The sequence below is a fragment of the Felis catus genome, chromosome A1 (genome assembly GCF_018350175.1).
Source record: "Felis catus isolate Fca126 chromosome A1, F.catus_Fca126_mat1.0, whole genome shotgun sequence".
NCBI classification, from domain to species: domain Eukaryota; kingdom Metazoa; phylum Chordata; class Mammalia; order Carnivora; family Felidae; genus Felis; species Felis catus.
Window position 1 is genome coordinate 140,569,669 of NC_058368.1, and position 18,345 is coordinate 140,588,013.

The following is an 18,345-nucleotide window of genomic DNA, read 5'->3' on the forward strand; positions in this document are numbered from 1 at the left end:
CTAGGGGTGCCTGGGTGGCTCAATCAGTTAAGTGTCCGGCTTCAGCTCAGGTCATGATCTCACAGTTGTGGGTTCAAGCCCCGTGTCGGGCGCTGCACTGGACCGTTCAGAGCCTGGAGCTTGCTTGGGATTCTGTGTCTCTCTCTTCTCTGTGCCTCTCCCTGGCTCACACTCTGTCTCTCTCTCTCTCTCTCTCTCTCTGAAAAATAAATTTAAAACATTAAAAAAATTTATTTAAAGACTATTTTGAGCCTAAGTGTGTAGAAGACCATTTTTGTTCTAACTGAAGTAAATATAGTAACTTGAAGATGTTAATGCATGTTACTCACTGAACTTTGCTTCTTAAATATGTACCCATAGGATTCTGAAGTCAGCATTCTTCAGATGTTTAAAATGGATAAAGGATTTGAGATCTGTCATTTTATTTACTGCAGAAATAGGATCAAGATAAGCACGCTTTCGTTCAGTGCCCCTTACATGAAGCACTAAACCTTTTTCTGATCTTAAGGTGAATAAAAGTTTTGAGTCTAGTCTTAGAGCGTATAATAACTATAATAAACTGATATTTATTGCCTTTTTGGTGTACTTCACAACTAACTGCTTTATGCATACTCTCATTTAATCTCCTCAGCTCAAAGAAGCATACTATGCCCATCTTATGGCTGAGGAACCAAGGTTCAAAGAGATTTGTAACTTTCCTGAAGTTACCTAGCTAATAAGACCACTAAATGGATGGGGGTGTCTGTTTCATGGTTTGGATTGTTGAAGCCCACCAGGTGAAGACCCCCTCCCCCCTGAAACCAAGTTTCAAACAAGGGGCAAATAAAATTAGGTTTATTTAACTTGGGGCAAGGAAAAAAAATGCGCACCTATGGGACTATGAGGAGGATAAAGTAGAGGCTTCGTGTAGATTTGGGCTTGTACTGGTGATGCTAACACGGATTTAGCGAAGCAAGGACCAGTTACCTTTGAGGTGTTGTCAGGAAGCAGGATCAGTTTGGTGTTTTGGTAATTTTTATGTAGGAGGTGAAAGACGGAATGAAGAGTACATTGTCATCCATCAAAACAGTCGTTCCATCTTAGTTGGAATAGTGGGACATTGAGTTAATTTGTGGTGCCTAGGGCCCTCTTCTCTTTTTTTGTTGTTGTTAGAGGGTGAAAGCGAGTGGGGGAGAGTGGGAGAAAATAGAGAGAGAGAATCTCAAGCAGGCTCCACATTTCATGCAGGGCCCAACACGGAACTTGCTCCCATGACCCTGGGATCATGACCTTGAACCGAAATCAAGAATCAGATGCCCAACCAACTGAGCCACCCAGATGCCCCTCTCTTCTCTATCTTGATGTGATGATTGTGGATTTTTCCCATCTCCTCCCTCCATGGTCAGAGTGGCTGTGTCTGACAATTGTTTGTATTCTGCAAAAGTTGTTTGTGCTAAGTCACCCTCAGACTCTACCACCTGACCCTTCACCCTCTAGGCTCCCTCTCTCTCCCCAACCTCCTCCCTCTTTCCCTCTCACCCCTCTTCCCTCTCCCTTTGCCTCTCCTGCCTCTAGTGATATCATAGTAAGTACTGATTTTTTCCATCTAGAGAATAATCCCACCATCATGAGTTCCTATGCTCTAACATTGGGGAATGTTAGCAAAAGGAAGATTTTCAGACTAAGAGAGACTTCATCTTGAATCTCATTTCAACACACTTAATTTGATCTTAGGCAAATTAGTTCATCTTTTTGGTCCAGGTTCCCTCATCTCTAAAAACTGGGAAATGATAATTGCCTTGCAGAGTGTTTTGAAAATTAGAGATAATTTTATTTTTTTTATTTTTTATTTTTTTATTCTCAAGTTAGTTGGCATACAGTATAGTCTGGGCTTCAGGAGTAGAACTCAGTGATTCATGGAAACTTAGAGATAATTTCCATACAGTGCTTGGCACACCAGAGTCCAATCTCTGGCCACACAGAGTCCAATATGGCCACTATTAAAAAGGCATAAACATTTATCAAATGTTCATTTCACTTAGGCTTTGTAAAGTCTAACAGCAACAAAAATACTTTGTTATATAAATTATTTGACTGTAGAAAGTCACAGAAGTTGGGAAGAGCCAGGCTTTATGAATGTGATGATCGGCGGTTGAATATTACATGATGAAATTTGCTGTAATTACAGTTATTAAAATGGAAAATAAAATACATAACCTTATGCTACTCGTTTAGCTAATTAAAAACACAAGGTAGTGTTAAAGCACCCAACATTTCATTACCTGATAAAACTTCATTAGATACAGGCAAGGATACCATAGTTATAGACTGGGCAGAAAAAAAAAAATAAAATGGTGGCTGATGAAGATTGTAAAGAAAAACGGAAGACCTAGAAAGCCTATTCTCATTGTGTGGGTAGAAAAAGTTCTTGTAAAACATTTCCACTGAAGGTTTACTTCTTGCCCAAGGCAAAGGTTAGGATTAACTTATAGGAGGAATACAGATGCCTGGGTGCCTCAGTCATTTAAGTGTCCAACTCTCAATTTCAGCTCAGGTCATGATCTCACGTTTTGTGAGATCGAGCCTGCGTCAGGCTCTGGGCTGATAGCATGGAGCCTGCTTGGGATTCTCTCTCTCACCTTCTGTCTCTACCCCTCCCCTGCCCATGCTGTCTCTCCCTTTCTCAAATAAATAAACCTTTTTAAATAATTGTAGGAGAAAGAGGGGCACTGGGTGGCCCAGTTGGTTGGGCATCTGACTTCGGCGCAGGTCATGATCTCGCAGTTCACAAGTTCAAGCCCCGCGTTAGGCTCTGTGCTGCCAGCTCAGAGCCTGGAGCTTGCTTCAGATTCTGTCTTCCTCTCTCTCTGCCCCTCCCCTGCTCATGTTCTCTCTGTCTCTGTCTCTGTCTCTGTCTCTCTCTCTCTCTCTCTCTCTCTCAGAAATAAATAAACATTTAAAAAAAATTTTAAATAATTATAGGAGGAAGAGATACTACAGTATACCTCTGAATTGTGGGATGGTTTTTGTTTTCATCTTTGTATTTTTGTGTGTTTTCCAGGTTTTCTACAGAAATCATATTTATGATTGGAAAAAATATTTTGCCGAAACCAGAAACCAGAAAAAAAGACATTTAATCTTCTAAAAATCTTGTTTTTCTTGAAGTTGCTAGTTTTTTCAGCCGTGGTTGGCAAAATCTTGACACCGTGTGTGTGTATGTGTGCGTGCATGCTTGTGCACACGTGTCTCATAAAACATCCTTAGGCATGTGCTAGACATTAAATGGTCTTTGAGATTCTAGTTCAGAGTTACCTCAAATATGTGAATCGTGGAAATTGGAATGGTCTATTATAAACAGTGTTGCTGAGATAGCCTACTCTTCTTTATTGTGTCTCCAGTTACTTTATGATTTAATAACTCTATTTTAGGAGAAATACAATTGGAAAACATCCTGCTAATGAAATAAAGTTGTTACAAATGACTCACTTTTCACGTGGTCCCTTCTCCTCTCTCCCCATCCTTGCATTAGAAATCCGGCCTCCATTTTCGACACACAGATAATACAGTCCAGTGGTTACGAGCAATGGAGTCTATTGGTCTACCCAAGGTAAGCCTGAAGTGGGAAGCCAAAAGGGGTCACTGCAAACTCCTCATTATGAAAAAGGACTTGGTATACTGGGGTATGTTAATGGAGCAGATGGCCTTATTGCCTCAGGCATGACAAATGTGAGGACTAAACGGGAGTATGGAAAGGCCTATACAAAGTAATCTATGACAAGAACTCAGAATTAAGTGTGTATACAAATTGAGAGCAGCTAGGTGTAACTGTGTATAAATGAAACAAGGTCAGAACAAGCTTTACAGGTAGATAGTTGATTTAAAATAGTCACCTCCTTTTTTGTGTTGCCATATGTACTTTATATAATGTATTATCTTAGTCTAGATTGTATCTCTCTAAATTATCGCGATAAAGGTATTTTTAGAAAGTATTGTTGTAAATCATATTATCACTTTAAATGTTAAAAGCTACTGGGTTACAGCCCTGACTCTTGAAATAGCTGTCCCAAATAAAATTCTGCAAATATTCAGAGCTTCTTAGATTGAAAGAGCAGGTGCCCTTAAGCCCGAGAGACAAATAGACAAGTAGAGGAAATGAGGAAATAATTACATTTGTTAGAAATTGTTGAGTTATTTCTTGAACTTGTTATTTTGAAATAATTATAGAACCACAGGAAGTTGCAAAAATAGTACATCTGTGTATATCCTTCGTTCAGCTTCCCCCACTGGTGACATCTAGTAACAATAGTAAGATAATAAATTCACATTGGTTAACTAGGCTACAGACTTTACTTCTTTTTCACCATTTTTAGATGCATTCAGGTGTGAGTGTGTTTCCATACTGTTTTCTTCCATGAATGTACTTGTGTGACTACCACAATTAAGATACAGATACCATGGAGGAGTGGGACTTGTCATTTCATTTCCCTAGCTCTGTCCCCTGGCAACCACTCATCTGTTCTCCATTTCTATAGTTTGGTCATTTTAAGAATGTTAAAAATGGAGTCATAAGTAGGTAATCTTTGGAGATCAACTTTTTCAGTAAGCACAATGCCCTCCAGATCCATCAGGTTTTTGTATGTGTCGATAGTACAACCCTTTCTGTTGATTATTCTGTATAGCTGTTTTAAAGAAATGGTGTAGGAGTGGTCCCGCTTGAAGGCAAGGAGACATGTTACTGATGTAAGACCTGTGTTGTTTTTGTTATTATTATTTGTCAAGGTTTAAATTCAAAACACCCACCACAACAAAAACAAGAGATTCCTTAATGCAAATTATGAATGCCTATTTTCAATATATCTGTGCTCATAACTGTTTTAGCTCAGCATATTTTATGTCAGAGTAGTCAATATTGATGGATTCTTTGATTTTTAATCAAATTACTTTCCCTTCTCCTAAAATGCTGTTCCCTTCTGGGCACCAGTTAGAATTCAGAACTCATAGTTCTAGATTGTCATTTAGCATGTACTAACTGGGTAGGTAAACAGATTAATGAAGAAATTGAAATCGTATTTTTGGTATGAGGCACCGTTATTTAAGTTAGGATAATTTTGTTAGGTTTCATAGATTAGATGTAAACCTTTTCCAATTGTGTGTGTTAGACCAGGTTCTCCTTAATTTTAAGCCAAATAAGAGTTCCATGTAGCAGATTCTGTTTTAACACTGATTTTTATGAAGTGATTGCATACTCTCATTGCAAGTATGAGAGTCCAATAGTGTATTGGCTGATGTATTTGACTCCTATTAATGCCTTCACTTATCAATACTGAGTGCCTCCTCTCTGCTCAGCACCATGCTACGTGCTGGGGATACAGTAATGAATAAAATGTTCTGGTGAGCTAAATAAATTGATCCCATCTTACTGTCAAAAGAAGACCAATTCATAAAGGGTTTCTAAAAGAGCTGAAACAGTATTTATATAAATATGTATTTCTATGTAGAAGATATAAAGAAATGTAAAAGGTTGTTTAAAGGAAAGGGAATGGGGGGTTGTGATGATCTTCTTTTTCCGTAGTGGAACTTTCAACCTGGTCACGTTCTTCGGAATGGGGAATCCTCTTCTGGCTAATGCTTGAAAAGCAAATGTGTTAAAGGAAAGTTGAAAAGACCTTTGAAATTTCCTAGGCTACAGCCATTGCTCGAAGCCCTGAGTGGCTATACATTTGTGGCCAAGGAAACTTTGCTTCTTTAATTTCTCAGCTTTTTTCAGTGTCTCATAGAAAACTGCACTTGAATGTCTAGTGCTACCATATGATACATGATTTAATTTTAGTTTTTATGTCACCTTTTCTAAAATATTTACTGAAAGCCAGCAGTGCTAGTATGCTTATCTTAATCTTAGAAGCCTCCAGCCTAATTCTCCATTTTTTGGTGCTTAGGAACAGAGAAGTTTGATGCCCTATTGTGAAATCTGTTTCTTATCAAGCTTTTCGTTTCAAGCTTAAAAGTAGTGTAAATGTGTATTAAAATCCTCAGTGTTCAAACTTAACGATTCAGTACTTCCATATTTAGGTGTGTATCCAAAAGAAGTAATCAGGCGTTCAGCAAATTCAGGGATGTTCATTGCAGTGACTTGTAATAGGGACAAATTGGGAGCCAAAAAAAAGTTCAGCCTTGGAGAACTGGCTAAATTATTGTTCAGAAAGATGAAAGGTTCATACACATCCATTAAAAGGAATGTTCTTACAAAGTGGATGGAAAATGGTCAAGCTCTACTAAGTGTGTCACAATAGGCTAATAGTATTACGGTTTTGTTTTCGCATGCATACATAAACATAAAAAATCAGAGAAACATACTAAAAGTCCCATACCGAAGAATATATACCAAAATGCTAATAGTAGTAACAATCTGGAAAGTGGGATTATAGCTAATGTTTCTTTCACACTTGATAATACTCTCCAGGTTCTATCCGGTAAAATATATTCCTTCAAGAAGAAAAAAATATCAGTGCGTACTGTGTTTGTGCATATTTGTTTACACAACTGTGTAGCTAGGTTTTTAGTGTTATAATAAAATGCTGTAAGATGGATACCCTTCTTAGGCTAGGGTACCTCTGGTCCCTCACCAGAATGACTCTGCTTTCTACAGAAAGCAGAGTCTGAATCAGCCCATTCCTCGTGGACTGAAGCTGCCCACCTAGCCCTGTGGGCGCAGCCTTCTTGGAGTGGCCACCTGAGAACCCCTCACTCTCCTGAGCCCACTAGGGGGCGTACTGTCAGACGGGAGACCAGGTGGAGCGCTGGGTTTGCCTGTAGAGTGAGAGGAACCAACATTTGAGAGGTTCCTCTAAATTTAAGTAAATGCAGTACAGCGAGGACAATCAAAGCATCATTTGAGAGATTTAAAATAACTAGGAAAAGCAAAACATAATGAACACATTGTTTCTTTTATTTTCCAGATATTTTATCCAGAAACAACAGATGTTTATGACCGGAAAAACATACCAAGAATGATATACTGCATTCATGCATTGAGGTGAGGAAAAAATACAGCTAGAAGTCTAGGAAGTAGATTTAAATGGAACTGGGATTTCTATTTTAGAAGAGGGATCGTATTTAAGTAAAATAATCTGAAGAATTTTTTAATTGGATTGAGTTGTGAATTTGGCACAAAAATTTTTATTTTATTTTTTTAAGTTTACTTATTTATTTTGAGAGAGAGACAACGCCGTTGGGGGAAGGTCAGAGATAGAGACAGAATCCCAAGCAGGCTCCCCACTGCCAGCACAGAGCCTAGTGTGGGGCTCAAACTCACCAACTGAGATTATGACCTGAGCTGAATCCAAGAGTTAGACACTTAACCCACTGAGCCACCCAGGTGCCCCAGCACAAAATATTTTAAGTTGGCACAAAAATACAGTCCTCGAACTTGAAAAATACTTTTTCTAATTTTTAAAATCTAATCCAAAATAGAAAACCAGAAAATAAATTAAAGACCTATAAGTATACTGAGAAAATTTAAGTTGAAACTTCTAGGGAATCTCATAATATGTTACCACGTTCTTGAGTTATCGTCTACTTTACAGATATAGTCAAAATACATCAAATGAGCAGCTTTAATGGTCATTGCAATTTTGGTACTTTTAAATTATCGTTTAGCTTCAATTCTTACCATAGGCTGGTAAAGTCCAATATAAAGATAGTTTCTTTTGACCTTTGCTCAATAGAACTTGCACCATAAGGATAAAGAAGCAGCATAGGAGTTGATACAAATGCATCAAATCAAGATACATTCATTATTTTAAAGCAATTGTTTTACCTTATTTTGGGAATTGCTTAAATTCTGCTAGCTCACAGATCATTTTTTATCTTACTGGCCTGGAAGAAATGTTATCTTCAGATGGTAACAAAGATGATTCTAAAAACCCACTTTGTGGCTGTTGTCTTGCATACACACAGGTAATGGCTGGAAGACTTCATGTCTAATTAAATTTTAAATTTCTTTTAGAACATCTGCCTTGTGTTTATATCACTACAAGTCATTTTCCTGGCAGAGTCTTCTGCATAGAGGTTTATATTAACTTCTTCCTGGCTCTTTTCCTCTCCAAAGGAAAAGGTTTCTACAATAAGTCATTGCACTCCTGGCCTACTAGAAAAGAATTTTGATTATGTCATATAATTTGACTTTTCCCCCCTGATCAGTACTTGCGAGATTTCTTTGGAAGATGACAGCTGCCACAAATATAGACCAAATGTTAGGTGCCTTTTCCGTAATTTCTTTTTATTCTTGTAATTTAGAATCAGGGGAGGAAAAAACAATTCTCTGCCTGCCTCCTCTTGTGTGGCTGGTATATCATTATGCCAGCCGTGTTTCTAAAAGCTTTTTGTGCACAAGTGCTTATTGTGAGGAATAATTTCAGATGTGTTGCCCAACATTCCTTGTCAAATGTTTTTCATAGTTTAGAATGATTTTGTGACCTATGAAAGCTAGCTACCATTAGTTAATGTCATTATCATATCCACGCATCGTAGTGCTAATCTCCAAATCTGTGGCATGCTCTTGGAGTATCTTGGACAAATTTAAATTGATTTCTTGAGGTGGACCCCTGGGGTGTTAATGTTAAGCTGCTTATGAAGAAATGGTGTGCTAAGTTCCTTCCTAGTGATGTCACTGTTCTTCCATAGAAATTATGTAGAACTGCCCTGAGATTTACGAATGTGTTTGTGATAGTTTTAACAGTGGCTTCAACAGCTTGGTAAATAAAGAAAAGGCACCTTCTTATTCTTGCCATTTGTATGCAGATGTTGGTATAGTTTCTAGGATTATTTTCTCATTCAGGCAGTTAGTTATCATGGAAGTCTCCATTACTGTTACTCATTCTCAGCAGATTCCTAATAAGCCTGTCAATCACCAGATCTGACCTTAAATAGGATCTTTAATGTTTGCCCAATAAATAGCATTCCCTGGGAGAATGCTATTCACTTTTCTCTGTCGTAAACTTACTGTACGGCTACTTCTTGGCATATATCCAAAGTTGTTTTCTTTCCTTTTTTTTTTTCTTGTTTTTTTATTTTTTAGTCTACAGTTTTTTCAAATGCTCAAGTAACTGAGCCACCCAGGCACCCCTAGTCTACTGTTTTTTTTTTTCTATCAAAACATTTTTTCTCATTGGTTTAGGGTACAGTCACTCAAATGAGGCTAATATTCTGCTCTGTTGGGCAAGACGCGTTTGGAAACCAGGTAGCAGAGCTCTTGAATAAGTACAATGGGTTTGCTCTCACTAGATAATTAGAAGTGATGCTGGAAATGAACAAATACATATCCAGCCATTATATCCTGGCTGGGGATACAGCAACATTCCTAGTGTACTGAATCGTCATGACTGGACAGGAAACTAGGCAGGTCAGAGGTTCTGAGTATATAGATCAGGAGCCAGGTGAAAAGATCCCCTGGGTACCCAGGCACTACCATCCTGCTGCCTCAGTCCATTGGGCCTGGTGTGATCTGCAAAGTTCTCTCTCAGCCCTGCCGACTTGTCTTTTGTTTCCTGTCTTCTTGATGTGGGCTTAAACTGCATTAAGATCCTCTGGGGTTTTGCCTTTGCTTCCTGTTTGTGTCTGCTTTCCTCTTTTCCTGCCTGGTCCTCACCTTTTTACTCGTATTTCTGACCCGGGTCTTGCTTGCCGCAGCTCATTGCTCCCTTTGTCTGCTTGGTGTTATCAAGCTGACGGGACAGTGAATGACAGCACAGCAGCCCCAGAGGAAATCCTCACCTCCGTGATAGGTGACCTCATTCTTTTTTCAAAGAAGTGTTTGTTATCTTTTTTCTTATTTAAAATAGAAAATTTAAATTCTCATCTTGGGAACAGTCGGAAAACTCAGAAAAAAATATCAGAGGAAAACTAGCTTTAAGTACCCATTATCAGGGCGTCAGGGTGAATCAGTTGGTTGAGTATCTGACTCTTGATTTCGGCTCAGGTCATGATCTCACGGTTCGTGGGTGTGAGCCCCGTATGGGGCTCTGTACGGACAGGGTGGAGCCTGCTTGGGATTCTCTTTCCCTCTCTCTCTCTCTCTCTCTGCCCCTCCCCCACTCACTCAGTCTCTCAAAATAAATACATAAGCTTAAAAAAAAAAACAAAACAGAGTACCCGTTATCACACCACCAAGTAAAAAACACTGTTTGTGACTCTCTTGGCATAATTGCACTTCAAATGTATACATGGCGTATTTTCCCTTTGTGGCTTCACTAGGAATGTATGAAAGTCTACAATGGAAAGAAACCAGTTTAAGAAGTGAGAGCCTTGCTAACAAGTTACTGCTAATGATTTTTTAACCATCTGGGCTTTTATGCAGGGAGAAGAACACTTTTTACCTGTTGTTTATTGCTCAACTTATTAAACAACTGTTAAATGTGTAAACACTGGTTATAAAATTGAATTACTTTAAAAATTTTAGTAGAACTGATTTTTGGAATATGTCAAGTGACTTGAAGTGCAGATGAAAAACCCAGGTACATTATTACAGACTTACCCCACTTAAACCTATTCTGAAAGATCTACATGGTAAGTTTCCCTAGTGTAATTATTTATACACTAGTTTTGACTCATCCTAGGACTATTATACATTGATCCATAGCCTGAGTTGACATAATTTTAAGGGCACCAGAAGTAAAAGAACACCTTCAAACGTCCCCAGGTTACAGATATGATTTCTGACCAGTCACTTGTCGGGCAGCACATGGTACCAATTGGCTTCTTCCCCCGAGGTGAGTCAGACCCTGGCTACCAGGCATCAGGATAAACCTGACTGGTGAAATCAGTCTGACCTTTTCACTTTTCAGTGTCAAGCTGAAATTTTTTTCATTTTCAGGTAGGTTTTTATTTTCAATCTGGTCCCCACCACTATCCCATCCCCCCTTACCCAGAAATGATTTACCACCTAAGTCTCACTTGGCCATGTTACATAACCCATTGTCCTGTCATAATGATGTATTGGCCAGATCTGTTAACATTATTAGAAGCTTATGTATGCCTTTGGAACATTTTCTTGAAATTAGTTGGGCATTCTAGAAGTTTCTCACCCATGAGATGAAGGGTTGACTCTACCTAATGTTCTTTGGGCCATTTGGCTAATTTATCATCTTGGATCATGTTTCTGGATCTTCTCTCTGCTTAACGATTGTGTGACTGTCACTGTCAGGCCCTCTTTTCACTCACTGTTATTGTCACAAACTGTTCTTCCATCATTTCTTATCGTGGGTCACTTTCTTGGTTTTCTACCACACTCTGGCTTAGAGTTCTTGGTTTCTCTTCTTGCGGTGTAAGTGTAATGTAAATAATATAAAAACAAGTCTCTACCCTGTAGAGTAAATAATTAAATGTAAATAATATAAAAACAATATCTCTACCCTGTAGACAGATATAGAAAAAAACAAAGCACCTGTATTTTAATAACACTTCCCACCTTGCTGAAATCAATGCACATAATTATGCATGTCTTACTTTATCAATTTGTATTGGAATTTGCTTTCGTACAATTTGTACCATTCTTTTTTGATTGTTGGTTTGAACTCCTGGCCTTTCACAGACTTAACTAGGTTAGTATCTTAATTTTTTTTAAGTTTATTTATTTATTTTGAGAGAGAGAATGCAAGTGGGGGAGGAACAGAGAGACAAGGAATCCCAAGCAGGCTTCATGCTGTCAGCACAAAGCCCAACACGGTGCTCAAACCCACAAATCATAAGATCATGACCTGAGCCGACATCAGATGCTTAACTGACTGAGCCACCCAGGCGCCCCTATAGGTTCTCTTTGGATGGACCAGACTGATTTCACCTTGGTCAGTGGAAACTCTTTGGGGCCAGCCCCTTTATCCTTGTAGCTCTGCCCCTGACATTTTTGGAAATATCCTTGCTTTGTGGTTACAACAGGATGTTCCAGTGCTATCATGATTATTTCTGCTTTATGACCTGAAATCAACTACCCTCCAAGGAATCCCTTGCAAGCCATCTGTTCATAATGATTTTTCTCATTTGATAGATTAGGGTTCTGGATTCTGCTTTTCTTACTGTATGAAGTTTCCTGGGCCGTTAAGACCCTGACAACAATAAGCTAAAGAAAGATCTGCCCACCTCCCCTCTATGTCATGATTAATGCTCCTGCTGTGATGATGTCATGACTGTCCCAGCAGTCATGTTTTCACATGCAGTGATGATGCCAAAGCAGCACACATTTGTGAGAATGGCTGTGGTGACCCCGCTTCTGATGAAGCAGTTGTCCCGAGTGTCCTGAGCGCTTAGTGAAGTAGGGCTCTTCCGCAGCCTTTCCACAGCCCGGCGGCTGCCTTGCTTACCAGGTTGATGTTGTGTCTGGTCCTCAGGGGTTAACGTAGAACTTTGCCTGTCTTATACTCTATACCTGAAGGACCCTTGACCTTTAAAAAAAAAAACAGTTGATGGCTCATACCAGACCAATTGCATATCTGATAGACAACATGCTTGCATTTATCAATAGGCTTCCTAGAAATTGTTCCTTAACCCAAAGGGCGGGCTCTAATTCTGTGTTCTCAGAAGGGGTGTGCGGAGATGGCAGTATGTGGGATGAAGATGAGGACGGTTACACCTCACGTAGCTTTCAGATCACTTCTTGTTCAGAATCCTCCCCCCACACTTTCCCCCTCCTATCCTGAATTAGTATCATGGGTCTGCCTTTTTGTCCTGCTAAACTCTAAACTCTTTGAGGCTGTGAATCATGCCAATCATGCCGTCACCTAACACAGCACATAAACACCACTGATCCCAAATTTACGTCTCTGGCGTACATATTTTTAACTTTTTAGTTGGGTTAACTGAACTGATTTCCCTATGGTAAGGCTGCCTCAGGATCTTTTTTATTTTTAATTGAATATTAGAACACTGGATTTTGACAGGGTACTGGCAGTGATGGATGTGACAAAGATGGGAAAATAATTTGGTTCTGTAGAAAAAAATGATTTCAAACATGGAGCCAGTGAGGGAAAAATAGTGAAAGATTCTTAGTGTCGAAAATGGGGAAACTTGGGGCGCCTGGGTGGCGCAGTCGGTTAAGCGTCCGACTTCAGCCAGGTCACGATCTCGCGGTCCGTGAGTTCGAGCCCCGCGTCAGGCTCTGGGCTGATGGCTCAGAGCCTGGAGCCTGTTTCCGACTCTGTGTCTCCCTGTCTCTCTGCCCCTCCCCCGTTCATGCTCTGTCTCTCTCTGTCCCCCAAAAAAATAAATAAAACGTTGAAAAAAAATTAAAAAAAAAAAGAAAATGGGGAAACTGATGTGATGAGTTATTAATGTGTTGTTATTAGGTTGCTTATTATTCATTTGTTAATAAAGGACACACTTATTTAACAAGGATCATAGTGATAATAAAACAAATAATTTTATGCCCAGCACTTTAAAAAAATTTTTTTTAACATTTATTCAGTTTGAGAGACAGAGATTGAGTGTGAGCAGGGGAGGGGCACAGAGATGGGGAGACACAGAATCCGAAGCAGGCTCCAGGCTCTGAGCTGTCAGCACAGAGCCCGACACAGGGGCTTGAACTCACAAACATGACCTGAGCTAAAGTTGCATGCTTAACCGACTGATGCCTGGTACTATTCAAAGTACTTTTTAACAGGTGCAGCCTCACTTAATCCTCACAGCACACCTGCGTGGTACAGGCTGTTAATAATCCCATTTTATAACCAAGTCATTGGAGGTACAGAGAGCCTGAGGTCACACAGCTAGTATATGGCAGAGTTGGAATTCAAAGCCAGGCTGTGTGACACCAGATCCTGGGCTGTTACTGGCTCAGTCGTAGCAGAAGGGAGTCAGGTATTTCCACACTCCTAAGAAAATTCTAACAACAGCATCCAACTTGAACGTAAGCACAGGCCTTTAAGCTGTTAATTTGAAGAAGTTTTAAAATGAGAAATCTAGGAACCTCAGAACTGGAAAGACCTTGAGAAGTTATTTTAGTCCCGATGCTTCTTTCTCAGATGAGGGGGCCGAAAGCATGGGTTAGGTGACTTGCTCAGAGCCACACATCTAGGTGGCGCCAGTCTTGTGACCGCGATCCGGGTCTTAGGATTCCAGTCCCGTGGTCTTCGTGGTCAGCCTGACACTTGGACTGACAGCCATTCATCTCACATCCTACAGCATAAAGTGAGCTGCCGACGATTTGATCCAGAAAAGCTGAAACAAATTCAGTCCCTGCCTTCCGAGTGTGCAGTTCGTTGCTATCGCACCTTTTAACGTATATATTGAAAGTAGTAGGCTAAACCCTGATAGATTTTTTTTGTTTTTACTTTATTGCTTCCTGTGCTCGAACGGATATTATTAATACAAATGGGAGTACATGGACCAGCGGTGCTTTACCTACCTCAGGACAACCTCTCTGAAACTTGCCTCTCTAAGCAACACAAGTGTGCTTTCCCTTTGGTGTGATAAGAGACTCCTTATTTCATACCACGTGCTTTCGTATCTGGGGGAAGCAAAGCTCTGGTGATATTAATTCCTTGGCTTCCTTTGGAACCCTCTTAGCCCTTTGTGTTGACTGTTAGGCATGAAAGGTGCTTAAAAAGCCGTGTTGAAGAACTCCAAGAAATTGGTGCCTTGTTGTTTTTTTTTATATTGGACAGGCAGGTTTTTTTAATTTTTTTTTTCAACATTTTTTTATTTATTTTTGGGACAGAGAGAGACAGAGCATGAACGGGGGAGGGGCAGAGAGAGAGGGAGACACAGAATTGGAAACAGGCTCCAGGCTCCGAGCCATCAGCCCAGAGCCTGACGCGGGGCTCGAACTCCCGGACCGCGAGATCGTGACCTGGCTGAAGTCGGACGCTTAACCGACTGCGCCACCCAGGCGCCCCAGGACAGGCAGGTTTTTTTAATTATTGCTTCAAGATCAAGACTCTGTATTTCCTATATGCTTCAGGTACTGAAGGGTCTCATTTGAATTTAAATGCTTGGGAAGGAGAGGGCTGCTCTTGTAGGTTCTTTTCAGCACGAGAATAGTGGATAAGTACAGAATAAACTGCCCTTTTGAGTAATCCTCTTAGAAGCGCCTCCCACGCAGAAATTCATTATCAGTCTCCCATACACCGTGACAAGTAGCATTTTTTTAAGAGCTAATAATTTAAAGTTCAACATTGGAAGCAATAATTGTTGAAAATTGAAGCCAAGTTAAAAAAAAATGCATTAACATTTAGACATTTCTGGCGAATGTATGTACTATATGCAAATGAGATTTCTAACTGATCCATACTAATTTGAGAAAATCTTATTTGAAATAACTTTGAAAGTGAAGATTCTTTGATTCAGAAGGTAACTTCTTAGCACCACCTTGTGGTAAGTTTTAGTTAAACTTGAGCAATAAGCAATAAGTTTGCTTATTTGAGGTTTGTATTAAGTATTACAGTGTATAATGGAGAAGTAGAAAGTATCATTGAAATAAGTCGCCTAATTTCTTCAGTCCCAGAGGGGAAAATTAGCACTTTTGTTTAGTATAATAGTGACAATTTCTATTACCAACAAACCTGTATTTTTTAAAATTTCTTTTTTTTTTTTAACATTTATTTGAGAGGCAGCATGAGCAGGGGAGGGTCAGATAGAGAAGGAGACACAGAATCTGAAGCAGGATCCAGGCTCTGAGCTGTCAGCACAGAGCCTGACGCAGGGCTCGAACCCACAAACTGTGAGTTCATGAACTGAACTAAAGTTGGATGCTCAACCGACTGAGCCACCCAGGCGCCTCATCAACAAACCTGTATTTTGTGGAAGCTTAAACACCTTTATTTTAGGAAGAGTGTGGTAGAGAAAATATTTTTTACTTGGTAGATATTCCATGCATAGTGATTAAATGAATGGATAGACGAAGGAAATAATGTGAAAACAGTTGTGTCAAGGTCACTGACTGAGCACAACTCTCCTCGTCCCTTTCCAAAACTGACATGAAATTACTAAAGTAGTAATTTAAAAAAAAATTACTGGGGCGCCTGGGTGGCTTGGTCAGTTAGGCTTCGGCTCAGGTCATGATCTCATGGTTTGTGAGTTCGAGCCCCGCGTCAGGCTCTATGTTGACAGCTCAGAGCCTGGAGCCTGTTTCAGATTCTGTGTCTCCCTCTCTCTCTGTCCCTCCCCTGTTCATGCTCTGTCTCTCTCTGTCTCAAAAATAAATAAACGTTAAAAAAAATTTAAAAAAAAATTACTTGCAATAAGAAAGAATGCCATCCACTGACCAGAAAGACAGGACTGGATTGACTGAGAAACAAGACAGAAGAACCCAGCACAAAAATCACAGGATGCAGCAGAGCCAGGAGCTGTCCTGGGGCTTGCTCCAAGGAAGCAGGAAAAAGAGAGCTCCAAAATCAGTGTTGTTGAATGTGGACCCACTGAGTCTCTTGATCCTTGCTGGCAGCAGTAAGTGCAGATGCTGATGTCAGTGTAGCATGCCAGTCCCCAAGATAGCTAATGACCCCAAGAAAGCCCCTAAGATAGCTAATGACCCCATGAAAGCACAGGGAGTCCCGATGTAAGAAGGCAGGACATGGGGCACCCTTGTGGTGTCAGCCCTGTGTTCCCACGCAGTCTCCCTAAGGCTGGCTCCTGTCAGGGGATCCTGTGGTCAACAATGGCAGAAAGTGAGTCTCAAGCCCCTAGATGAGCCCCAAATCAGGAAATGCCAGACCTTTGAGGGAAACCAACACTCCGAAAGTGGCATTAGATTGAACAAGAAGAAGCGACACCCAAGGAGAAAATGAAAATAGTAAACCATGTGCTATTTATAATTTAATTCACCTTACCTACTTAACATATACTTACTGAACACTTATGCTTAAGTAGAACAAAAACAAAGGTAAAATTAAGAAAGAGGAAAATTGGATGCAGATGAAATTAGAAAAACTAATAAAATATATAGTTGCCTAAATTTTTGCTATGTAACATGAAAATGAAAGGATGGATCTAAAATTTTAGATGATCCACTTGTTGGGATGAGCACTGGGTGTTGTACGTAAGCGACGAATCATGGGAATCTACCCCTGAAACTGAGAGCACACTGTATACGCTCCATGTTAGCTAACTTGACAATAAATTATATTTTTAAAATAATAATAAAATAAAATTCTAGATGATCCCAACATTGCATATGTGGGGAAATAGAAATGCAAATATATCAAGGATAATAGATATTCATTAGCTTAGTTTTTGATTAAGAATGTTAACTCTGGGGCTCCTGGGTGGCTCCGTTGGTTAAGTGTCTGACTCTTGGTTTTGGCTCAGGTCATGATCTCATGGTTTCGTGATTTCGAGCTCCATATCAGGCTCCAAGCTGACAGCACGGAGTCTGCTTGGGATTTTCTGTCTCCCTCCCTCTGCCTCTCCCCCACTTGTGCTATCTCTCTCTCTCTCTCTCAAAATAAATAAATAAACTTAAGAAAATTAAAACAACAAAAAAAGAATGTTAACTTTGAGGTATATTCAAACTTTAGCAGAGTATTTATACAAGTATTATGCCTTAAAAAACAACACTTAACAGGAACACCTGGCTGGCTCATTCAGTGAATCGTGCAACTCTTGGTCTTGGAGTTGTTAGTTCTAGCACCACGTTGGGTGTGGAGATTACTTAAAAATAAAATCTTAAAAAAAAAAACTTTAAACACTTAATTACAGATATAAAATGGGTTCTTAGAAGACATTTTATGTGTGTCTCCTACTTAAATTTTACTGTCACATTTTCAGTTTCTCGTACTAAATTATTTTTATAGCTTTTTGTAAATTAGGTCATGTATATTTTTAAATTGAGTTGTAAAAAGAGAAGAGGAAAATGCAAATTAGGTACTAACTGAAGAGATACAATGTTTTTTTTTATCGTTTCTTAATGTGTGGCTTGATTTTATTTTCCTTAAATTTTTTGAAGCTTTTCCATTCCTGTTTAGTTCTGTTTATTTTTTTGTGTTTTTTTTTTAATTTTTTAAAAAATATAATGTATTGTCAAATTGGTGCCCCAATTCTGTTTCATTTTGTAGTACCTTTTACAGAGGAACAGTTGAAGACGGTGACATTTCATTTGTTCTGCATGATATGGTCTTCGTTCTAACAGGAATAGTTGTCCCATGTAATAATGAGTTGAGAAGTGGTTCATAAAATATTACGGTTTTGAAAATGTCAGCCGACTAATTTTAATTCTAATGACTTGTTTGGCGTGAGCCTTCGGTAATGAAGTCTGTAGAGGCTGTGTAAATAGTTTTTTATCCCTGATAATCTCTAAAGACCTTGAATTTAAATTAAGGGATGTATCCTGTCTTTCTAGCTTTGAATTATGAATACGTAATTCCTATTTTAATTTGAAGAATG

General features: G+C 39.4%; 1 protein-coding gene across 4 annotated transcripts in view; it reads left to right on the top strand.

Moving 5' to 3' along the window:
* IQGAP2 (IQ motif containing GTPase activating protein 2) overlaps positions 1 to 18,345 on the top strand; it is a 299,037-nt gene that overhangs the window by 154,147 nt on the left and 126,545 nt on the right. For all 4 annotated transcript variants that reach the window (XM_011284171.4, XM_019835765.3, XM_019835759.3 and 1 more), the window contains 2 exons: positions 3,509 to 3,586; positions 6,936 to 7,012. In XM_011284171.4, the coding sequence (XP_011282473.3) occupies positions 3,509 to 3,586; positions 6,936 to 7,012 (155 nt within the window). The remainder of the gene's footprint in view (positions 1 to 3,508; positions 3,587 to 6,935; positions 7,013 to 18,345) is intronic.